The sequence below is a fragment of the Thunnus thynnus genome, chromosome 13 (assembly GCF_963924715.1).
Source record: "Thunnus thynnus chromosome 13, fThuThy2.1, whole genome shotgun sequence".
NCBI lineage: Eukaryota > Metazoa > Chordata > Actinopteri > Scombriformes > Scombridae > Thunnus > Thunnus thynnus.
The window spans coordinates 18,859,116-18,870,634 of record NC_089529.1 but is presented as its reverse complement, the minus strand read 5'-3'; the positions used below and the strand labels follow the sequence as shown (position 1 = coordinate 18,870,634).

General features: G+C 38.3%; 1 protein-coding gene across 2 annotated transcripts; it reads left to right on the top strand.

Annotated features, from left to right (window-relative positions):
• The first annotated feature begins 102 nt into the window (after positions 1-102).
• LOC137195839 (NEDD4 family-interacting protein 1-like) lies at positions 103-10,705 on the top strand. 2 transcript variants are annotated; one of them, XM_067608486.1, is made up of 8 exons: positions 103-289; positions 3,752-3,839; positions 4,945-5,075; positions 6,739-6,798; positions 7,407-7,494; positions 7,680-7,804; positions 8,099-8,165; positions 9,508-10,705. In XM_067608486.1, the coding sequence occupies exons 1-8, from the start codon at positions 260-262 to the stop codon at positions 9,609-9,611; spliced, it is 693 nt and encodes a 230-aa protein (XP_067464587.1). In that variant the 5' UTR covers positions 103-259; the 3' UTR covers positions 9,612-10,705. The 2 variants fall into 2 exon arrangements, with proteins under 2 accessions (XP_067464587.1, XP_067464588.1); XM_067608487.1 differs by lacking the exon at positions 6,739-6,798 and having other exon boundaries at positions 105-289.
• Positions 10,706-11,519: the final 814 nt, after the last annotated feature.

Genomic DNA, 11,519 nt, shown 5'->3' with positions numbered 1-11,519 from the left:
CACTGTAAATAATGCAACACATATTATCTATTGGCCTCAACGTGGACTTTATTTTAAAATGCTAACAGGAAGCCTTGCCTTGTATCCGGACTAATGCTGTAACTTGACGGAAGTGTGGGCAGTCGAGGGAGAAGCAGGTTTTTTTTTGTTGTGCCGAGGGTTGAGTTTACAGTTTGAACTGTTATATAATTTCGTTTTCGTTGGGTGTCTTGGCAGCGTGTCGCTTCTCTGTTGTTGATCGACAGCCGTTCAAACCAGAATGGCCGAACCGAGCGCCAGATATCAGCAGGTATGAGAACAGCATCGGTTAATTATAGCTAGCTAACACGTTAAAGATTTAACGTCGTGAACATCTGATTAACTGGCTGAAGAAGCTCACAGTCACTCGGGGTGTGTCGTTGGTGTCACCTACCGGAGAACAAGAGTTTCCTATTCAAGGAAACTGGGTGTCACTGTTGTTAATTAACGCTGGTTAGGTCAGTTATCTTGCGGTTAAAAGGTTGTCTGTTAACGGCAGTTTTTAGCATGCTAACGTTTCCCCTGCTAGCTTTTCCGGTACAGCTACGTGAACATGAACTTGCTTGTTCGGGCGTTTTTCCTTATTACTGTGGGTGTTTATTGTTGAGATTATGTCAGGATAGCTTGTCAGATGACTGTATGTCCGCTAGTTAGCTTGTTAGAAAGGCAGGCTGCAACACATCGAGTCATGCTGTGTGCTGATGCTAATGTTTGGACAGCACATGACCTACAGCAGTGGGTGTGTTCGCTGGTTATCTGAGCTACTTTAACTGCTTAATCCTCCAGCCAGCCTGCTTACACTGTGTGCTGGAAGGGCATGCAGACCTCGTCATAAGCCTATTCATGTAGTTAATTAATTATGAATTAATTAATCTGCAGACGCTTGTCTAGTCCTGGGGCAGATCTAGTAGTACTGACACATCTGGCCCTTCAAATCACTGTTTAATGTCGATGATTCAACATAACTGGTCATTTAAATTCAGTGGTGGGAAGTGACTAAGTGCATTTTCTCAAGCCCTGTACTTAAGTACAATTTTGAGGTACTTGTACTGAAGAATTTCCGTTTTATGCCACTTTGTACTTCCACTCCACTACATTTCATTTCATTTACTTTTCAGATGAAGGTTTGACACAATAGATAATAGAACAAGCTTTTACAATACAACACATTGTCAGAGGTGAAACCAGTGGTTTCCAACCTTTTTGACTTTTGATGTTTCACAAAAAGCAGTGTGTAGTCGAGGTCACATTTCAGATGTCTATGAGTTGTTAACAGCTCCACCAAATAGTGATTTTTTCCCCTCTAAAAATGAAAACAGATTTGCATATCAGAACTTTATTTTTTCTTCTTTCTTCTCCCATTAATCATCTCATGACCCTTCGATTTATCTGGTGACCCTTTGGAGGGGCCACACCCCTGGATTGGGAACCACTGGATCAAACCAGCTAACTGAATATAAAGTAGTCGAAACTAGCTCCACCTCCAGCACCTACAACAGTAATGTGCTGCTTACACACTGATGCTTCAGTATTAATAATCTAATGATGTCATATATAATAATATATCAGTCAGAAGGTCAAAACAATGACTTTTACTGCAATACTTGAAGTACATTTTGCTGCTAATACTTATGTACTTTCATTTAAGTAGAATTTTCCATGCAGGATTTTTACTTGTGATGGAGTATTTTTATATTGCTGTATTGGTAATTTCTTATAGTGTTGTCACAATACCGAAATTATGACTTAGATACAATTCAAGCCTAAATATCTCAATACCAATACTGAAATGATACCATGACAAAAACCTAAAACATCAGGCAAAGTAACTTTTAGCGGCTTGCAAATTATGGTAAAGTGAATGTTACCAGTGTGGACGATGAGTTTGCATATAGAGATATTATCTAACACATTCGCTAACCTGTCGCTCTTTGAATTCCCTGAACAGGTCGGTATGTCTGTTAGCGAGATACTTTGCCATGATGGACGTGTCTAATATTTGCGAGTGAAAACAGCATAGACAGGCGGGACATAACATGGGGAAGAATTTGATTTGAATGTTGAAAAGTGGGCGTGTCATGATGAATCTTAGCCCTGTGCCGCTACAAGTTGAAGATCGATTGATGGGTGGATGTCATGATATTATTGGTTGAAATTGGTTGGTCCAAGCCTGCATAAGCACACGTCATATTTTGTTTTACAGGAAGGAAACATGTTGGATTTTGATATAAGAATACAAAGAAATTGACATTGTGTGGATTTTTGGCATATATTGTTAAATAGCTGCACACAATATGATCAGGGATGTGATCTAAAAGGGTTCAAAAGGCATTTTTCATAACCACAGTCAACCTTTCTGATGAAGTTAATTTCTGGGTATCTTTTCAGTCTAACATTACTTCAGGAGAGGAATGCACAAATGGGTGGTTTTATTTTAGAGCTGCAACAATTAGTCGATTGATATGGAAAGTAAATCGGCAACTATTTTGATAATTAATGAATCATTTTTAGTCATTTTCCAAGCAAAAATGCAAAATGGTCTTCGGTTCCAGCTTCTCAGATGTGACAATTTGATGTCTTTCCTTGTCATGTGATAATATGAAATTAAATATCTTAACATTTAGACTCTCAGTCAAACAAAACAAGCTAATTGAAGATGTTATTGTGGCCTCTGAGAAACTGTGAATGCCATTTTTTCTAACATTTAATAGATTAAACAATTAATTGAGAAAATGATCAACAGATTAATTGATATACTTTATTTTATCGAATGTATCCTCTTTCCTGGTAAGTTTTTTTTGTAAATAACTTTTAATTCAAACCCAAGTAAATATTCATTGATTATTCATTTGTTATTGGGAACTTTATTTTCCAGGTACAGTGCCAGTAACAAGTTTGGACTTTGAGAAAGTGTTTCACTGGTACTGTATGTTAAAGCATTGCTGTAGAAAAGTTTCATATGTTTGTAGGTTCAGGTGATTCGCTCTGCTCTGACTAAAACCAGGCTATGTTAGTAAGAAATTGATTCATTCGAAGTGTACTGCTCGCCAGTTACCAGTTACCACTCTCTCCGTTTTTCGCTGTAATGTAATCCCATGAATATATTGTTGTGTATCATTTCCTTTCAAGGAAATTGTGGGCAACTATAACACCTGTAAAGTAAAGTGTTAAACCCACACTGACGCATAATTCATAACTCTGCAAAACCCACTGTTGCAGACTACTCGGTATCCAGCATCACCTCAGTGGTCTTTCTGGAAACAGACAGTAGTGTTAATTGATCACATGTTCTTGCTTGTTTAGCTGAATCAGGAATAAGGAATAGCTGAGTCTGTCTTCTGTGTCTAAAAAGGCACACAAAACCGTGATTGTGTTGTTTTAGCTTGCTCACGTTTCCTGCTTTTAATGAGCAAGAGAGAAGCAAGGAGAAATGAGAAACCCGTTGTGGTCGATGCTCATTTCCTCTTTTTTTTTTTTTAATGTGCACATGTGCTTGAAAACCCCTTTTGATATAGGCCCAGTTTCCATTCCTCTCCCCTGATCGTTACATTGATGCTTTCTTTTTAAGTTCTTTTAAGTATTCCAGGGTGCTGCGATAGTCTTTGAACTCTAGACAGGACGTGTGAAACCTCTTTGTCTAAAAGCATCTATTTCACATGAAGAACAGCAGCAGTGCTGACGAATGCATTGTAACCCAAAATAAACCAGGGGGTGGTTTCTCGTCCTCCCACAGCTGCCCAATGAAGAGGACCCAGAAGAGAGTTCACAGGTAGCGGCCGACGCTCCGCCCCCGTACAGCAGCATCGCAGTGGACAATGCTGGTAAGACCATGACTCACCCAGATGTTTCTCTGGTGCTGAGCTTGTTTGTTGTTCTGTTGTTTGGGGAAAACCTTAAGATACAATGCCCTTAAGCTTTCTTGAACTTGTTTATACTAAATGACTGTCGACTATTCACCAACAAGAAAAAAAAAATCAACACTCCGTATGGGTTGGATGTATGGATATTATTATCTTTTTGACTGAAGTGTTCACTTAAAAACTCCAAAATGTAGATAGATAAGTAGATGGATAAATGCAACGTGTAGGTTAGAAATAAAGGCTTTGTTATTGTTCACCCAATGTGGATCATTTGGACCTCCATAATTATTTTAAATAACAGCTGCAGTAATTAATCGATTAGTTGTCAACTATTAAATTAATCGCCAACTATTTTGATAATTGATTAATCCTTTGGAGTCATCTTTTAAGAAAAAAATGTCCAGATTCTCTGATTTCAGCTTCTCAAATATGAATATTTTCTAACTTCTTTAGTCCTCTATGACAATAAACTGAATATCTTTGGATTGTTGACTTTTGGTTTGGACAAAACAAAACATTTTAGGATGTCATCTTGGGTTTTAGGAAACATGTTTCACCATTTTCTGAAATTTTATGGCCCAAACTAATCGAATAATTGAGAAAGGAATTGACAGATGAATTGAAAGTGAAAATATTCAGTAGTTGCAGCCCTATAACACATGTGTGATGCATTCTTTCAAGAGGAGCTGGTTGCTTTTAGATGGCCTCTCAGTTGTAATAGTTATCTCATATGTAACAATTTTACAGAACAGCAGGATCTCTTATTAACCACACCTTCCAAGTTATACTAACTTATATAGTTATACTGTTAATACAGGGGCAGTCAAACATGTTGTTCAGTAAGAAAAAATTAGAGACTATGAATTTGTTGTCAGTGAAGATTAGTAGGAAATTCTAGTCACACCTCCAGCCTGTTTCCATTTACGAGACACTTCACAGGCTTGTGTGAAGATATGAGAACCTATGTTAAATAGTTGCTTTAGTTTTGGCAATAACAATAAATATGTGATGGAGTTACTAATCAGCTGTTTGCCAACATAAAGTAAGACTTCTGTGTCTTTTCTAGCATACTTTGACTACAAAGAAGACGGGGTTTTCCCCAAACCTCCATCCTACAACGTAGCAACTACGCTACCTTCCTATGATGAAGCAGAAAGAACCAAAGCTGAGACTACTGTTCCCCTGGTAACCGGAAGAGTGAGTGTCTTGCTTTTTTCCCTTTTTACATTCACCACACACACAAACGCATACACAAACGCATACACTGTAGCTTGTGCTCAAACGTTTCCTTTGTTTGCAATGCAGGAAGTGAGATTGATCTGATTGTGTCTCTTTCTAACTTGTTGCCGGTTTGAACAAATGCAGACTCTTAAAATTTAAAGGTTGAACAAACATTTTTTATCACTGCATATATTAATGGCACGTACAGTTTTATTTGACTGCCTTTTTGCACATAATAACCATAATATATTAAGTGCAAGTGCTCACAGGTGCCAGATTTTATTTTAGTTTTGAATGCTCCAGTTTCTCAGGCCCCCTGAACTACCCTCTGTGCACTATACACCTGGGTTTGTTTGGGTATTGAACCTCTAATGTAGCCTAAATTAGCCACATAAGCTAATGTTTTCAGCAGTATTCAGTTTTTACTGCTGGCTCAAGCAGCGCCAGCACCTCACATAAGACCATTTGTACTTGGTGATACAGGTATGAATACATGTCAGTGTAAAATTTAGTAAAGTGTTGATATATCAGCCTTGGAATTAGACCTGCAAACATTAGTCGAGTGAAGTGAAATGAAATGAATCGGCAACTATTTTGATAATTGAATAATAAGTATTTTTTCAAGCAAAAATGCCAAACATTTTCTGGTTCAAGGCTCTCAATTTGTTAAGTTGTTGCTGTTAGTATAAGCTTAATATTTTGGGGGGTTTGTGCTACTTAGTTGGATTAGATAATACATTTGAGGACACCACTTCTGACTTCAGGATGTTGTGATGGACATTTTTCACCATTTTGATGTTTCATTGACCAGATGATTCATCAATTAATTGTGACAATAATCGGCAGATTAATCAATAATTAAAATAATTGTTAAGTTGCAGCCCTAGAGGACACACTTAACATGAATACCTATATAATTAAATACTGCAATTCAATACACTGGCCTTTATGAAGCTTTCATATTCAAGTTTTGTGGAGACAATGTCAGAAAGGTGTTATGGAGAATTATTTCGATTATTGATTAGTTAGTTATTTTTTGATTTAATTGATTACTTTTTCAGTCTATAAAAGGTGAAAAACAAGTGAAAAATGCCTGTCATAACATATAATGATACATAATAATATGAATAGAAATAATTGTTGCAACCCTACTCGGGATTAATCTCTGTATCAGTTTGCTTTTGAAAAGCTGTTGTTGCTGTGGAGGAAGACATGAGTTTGCTGTTGTTGTGGTTTCCACAGATCCCACAGAGCCTTCCTTACTGATAGCACCTTTATAAACATTTTATTATTTAATGGGCAAAACACACTCAATCTCAACAGTGTGCCATTAACTGTAATTTAATGCCTGAGGGACAGTTGGAAAAGGTCACACCAGTAATCGTGTGGAGGCTTTGTGACGAGCAGCTCATACACAAAAGCCTTCATCATCGTCACGCATACACGGCTGCTGACGTGCCCTAAAAGCTTCTGTCTCTGTTTAAATTTGAAAGGAAAACAAAAATATCTCTCTCAATTTGAAAAATGACAGCTCATCTCTGACCTCTAGTGGTCACTGTGATCACTGCATGTGGGGGCCACCCTGTTTGATTGCTGGTGTGTTGTGTTTCTCTGCCACACACTGCCTTGCGCTCAGCAGCAGCCTCAGCACAGGGAACGCCTGGAGACTTTTGACGATGTTATTCGCAGTTCACTGGAGGTAACTGGGAGGAGTGGATGAGGAGAGTGTATGATGAGAGGAAGTGTATTTGGTCCTGGCTTGGTGTGTGGAAAGTAAACACAGATGTACCTATAGTGTTTATGTATTCAGCACCCCACCCTTCTTGTGTGTCTGTGTATTCAGAGTGCTAGCTAGTGCTTAGTAGATGGTTGTGCAAGATCTACTGGTTCTCCTGATGTCCTGCATTGAGTTTGACTCCAGAGCTTTGGGTAAAGTGACAATGATAGTCATTAAATGTGCTTGCTGTGTTGTGACGTTTCCATTAGTCTGTTGGTTGTTTTTGTTGTGTGTACTGTCTGTTGTCAGTAAAGCTTGGTTATCACTAGCAGGTGCTAGCCTAGGCTTACTCACAATTCACTTTGATCACAGTCATCGTATTGAACTTGAATTTTTTAATACACTTTTGTGAATTGAATAAAATAAAATGTATCAAATTCATTGGTTTGATTGGTCTGTACACTGGAAATATACAGTAGATATCAGTTATTTGCCTTATTAGCCTTGGAAAGCTCTGCTACTGACTGGCTGTGCTGTGGTGAAATTATTAGTGCTTAAAAAACTCACTTTTTTCACTTATTTCATTACAGGACGAAGACTTTGTGACCAGAGACGACTTTGAAGATGCTGATCAGCTGAGGATAGGAAATGATGGCATCTTCATGCTCACTTTCTTCAGTTAGTTACCCAGTTTACTCGTCTTTTTTCTCCTCTTAGCCATGTTGTTGCATATTTAGCCTTCTCCTCTCCATAGATTTGTGTCATAAAGACATCTGCTCTCGACATATAAATTAGTTAAAATAGTATGTTTCTTTCTGATGATATGCCTAATCTCTCTTTTCCTTCCATCCGTCTTTGTCCAGTGGCATTCCTGTTCAATTGGATCGGTTTCTTCCTGTCTTTCTGTTTGACCACCTCAGCGGCCGGCCGCTACGGGGCCATCTCAGGCTTTGGCCTCTCCCTCATCAAATGGATCCTCATAGTCAGGGTACGACAAGGAGCCGCCGCACACAAACACAGCATTACTCAGCACACATACAAACACATAAAATGTGGTTTTATGTACGCACAAACAACTCAAAAGCCCCAAACACCACTTTGGTATTTTGATGTTGTTTCTGTTGTGGTTAGCGTGTTGGCACAGCACTATTTCCTCAAAGATCACTAGAGAACTCTGCTGCTTTCTTCATTCACTTTTATAATGCAGGACTCATTTGAGTAAAACCAACGTAGGCCATATTTATTCTAACCAGTCATTTCTGTCGCTCTGTTGGGTTTCTAGTTCTCCACATACTTCCCTGGTTACTTTGATGGACAGTACTGGCTGTGGTGGGTGTTCCTGGTCTTGGGTGAGTAGCCAACCTCTGAATTTAAATGACTCAAAAATGTTTTATTCCTGCTCGTGATACATTCAGTTCTCTGGGGCTCAATTGCATCAGTGTTGACATTTCAAACGCTGCTTGTAAGTTACCGAATAGTTAACTTTAATTATCCTGTTATCACTGGATAGTTGAAGCGGCTAAAAATCAATATTTCATTTTATTATTAACGGATCACATGACTACTTTTATGTGAAAGGAGTTGCTTGTAGTTAATGAATCCACAGAGACTCTGCAGTTCCCTTCAGCCTTATGGAGCATTTTAATGTCTTTCAGCTTATTCCGGCCCCCAACTTTGCTGTTTTGGTTCGCTCTTTTTGCATTGTTTTTGGCAGCAGCAGGCAGCACGTTCCCTGCCCAACACCAAACAGCAGACAGACACCGTAGGCAACTAACTGGTGAACATAGTGGAGCATTGAGCAGCTGAAGAGCCAAATATTTCCTTCATGAGCTGAAAGAAGGCTAAAACAGAGCTAAAAGGAGAGTGGACTATAAATGAATGTTGCTCCGTATCTGGTGGATGTGTTAATAGGTAACTAGTTGATAACAAGTTTGCCATGTCAACTTTATAAGGTGATATAAATCAATTACTGCAGGTTTAATTTAACAGTTTAATTATTTCAACATGATTTCTTAGAAACCATGTGACTTCTCTATGTGTGTGGTTTGCTGCATGCTAAGATACAATGCACAACAGCATACTTGCAAAATATATCCAAAATTGACCCAGCACCATGATTACATGAGGGGGGTTTTAATACCAAAATGCTCCTTGAGAGTCTCTTTTTACCCTACATATTTCTTACACATGTCCACAGCCATGTACTATTATTATTATTTTTTGATATCATAAAACCACATATTTTGTAACACATTTGTTCATCTTTTGTACTGATGATTCAACTGGGAGAGCTTCATTTTAATCCAAGCCTTTAAAGTACTCCACTTGCAGAATAAAACCTCTCTTTTCAACTCTGTAAAACAACTTTGTTACACATTAAACTTGCAAGTTTAATACTGTGTGTCTTTGCTAACCTCAGACTTCCTGGTATCTCTCTGAAGTGTGTACTAGTTGTTATTGTGTCTAATATTATCCCCATGTTGCCAAACCAGTTCATTGAGTTATGTTAGATTTCAATTCATGGTTTGCCTTGTAATTAAGTGTGAGCTGTTCATAACATGTGGTTAGCATTAAGGCCTTACGAAGCCATATAAAGTGTGTATTTGTGCCAACTTGTGCCACCTTGCTAGTAAATGCAGTTATATCTGTTGGGTTTAACAGGGATTATACTTTTTTTCCCCCCATCTCCAGGCTTCTTGCTCTTCCTCCGAGGATTCATCAACTACGCCAGAATCCGCAAGATGGCTGACACCTTCTCCACCCTGCCACGCACCCGAGTGCTCTTCATCTACTGAGCTCACAAATCCCTCGGTCTCCATCATCATTTCTTTTTTTTCTCCTATTCAATGAGACATACTTTCCTGCTTTATCCAATCAAAAAGGGAGAAAAGAACATTTATTTTTTTCCTCTGCTTGACATGATTTGGACAATACAACAATCGATTGTCCCCTTTTGGTGTAAAATAGTGAATGCTGAGAATTCTGTAAAACCCTTCAGTTGTTAGTGGTGACCTGTCAAGTGCTATTTGCAATTATGAAGTGTGTGTGATGTATAAATTAATGCCTTATTTACTATTTTACTATCTGTTGGTAGCAGCAGCATGCACTGTTCTCCTGTTTCGCCACCAGGGGGCAGTCTTGTATGTATAATTCTTTTGTCTTCTTTCTGATGAAGTCATTTGTATAGAGAGGTGGTTCTCAGACCAGGGGTCAGTGGCTAATTTTTGGGTTATGGGTTGATTTACGCAATGTGAAATAATATATTTCAAGTACCAATTTAATGTGCTTGTAACCTTTCCCGATCAATGCTTTTTGTGAAATAGTATATAATTGCAGTTTGTAGAGTTATACAGGTAATTCAAGGCTGTAAAGGGAAAAAAATCATGAGCTTTGGTTTTTGTGGGTGGAGGGGCTAAAAAAAAGGTTGAGAACCACTAACATGCTGACCTGGCTGAGTTTTCCTGATGTATTTAGGAATTGCCAGGAGGAGATTCTGGGACACAATGGGGGTCACTGCCTTGCTCAAGGACACAGTGATTAGAGATGTAATAAACTGCGAGTCTGTCCCCGGATTCAGATGTACAGCTAAATGATTCTGGTCAAGTAAACGATTCCAATGCCCTATCTTAGTCACTGGCACCCCAATCGGTTTCCAATGAGAAAAAAAATTATTATTACCAGATGTGATTTGGTAACCCTGCCCTGTTAATAATAAGGAATATATTTATTCATAGCAGAGATCTTTTTTCCTTGATGTAATGAAACGTAATGAAAAGTCATTTTTTTAATGTTTACCTTCATTCTAGTGGAAGTGCAATGGTTATTTTTTATTGCAAAAAATTAAAGTATCTGGCGTGGAAAATGTTTGGAATTAAACTGGAAAAGAACATTTTGGTGTTGAAGTATTTATCATAGTTGAATAAGCTCCCAGAAAATATATCATGACATAACAGCCTGTTTAGTTTTGACTGAGTGTTGTTAACAGAACATCAGAGAGCTGCTTAATATCATTAATATTAACTTGATGCAGAAGGTATCATTTCTGTCAATGCTGGATTTTATTGAACTTTTTTATTTGCATACAAACATATCAATACAGCGATTTTGCTCCCAAGATGCCCGAATTGGAGAGTTCTTTCAGGAAATTTGAGAAATAACTTTGTCAGTGGATAATCAAAAGATTCGGCCTCACCCTTATGATACTGGACTTAATGTATTTCAACTAATGCATGAAATACCCTGTTAAGTATTTTAGGATTTGGCTGGTGGGTGGCAGCTATTGTAGGGTTAAGAACCAGCAGTTTTCAGCCACAGAGAGGGTGAAACTAGCTGACTATGATCAGTTACTGCCATGAGACATACTTTTAGTTGTGCTAAATTTAATACATGAGACACGTGTGTGTGTGTGAGTATCAAGATGATTTACTGGTGGTGGCTGATTATACATGTGAACAGTGTTTTTCCTTGTAGTTGAACAGGAAGTTGAACAACCCACCTGGTAGACATGTCACAGTCTTCCGTTTCATTGGAAACTTTTACTGTCACATAGTGTCACATTATTTCACAAGCCTCAATCTCCACCCCATCATGGCTGGATATTGGCCTCTAGTGGTGCTCAGTTGACATGACATTGGCTCCATTCGGGTCCTCGTTTACAGCTCACAGGGGGGAAATGCCACTTTTAATTCACTAAAGTTATTATT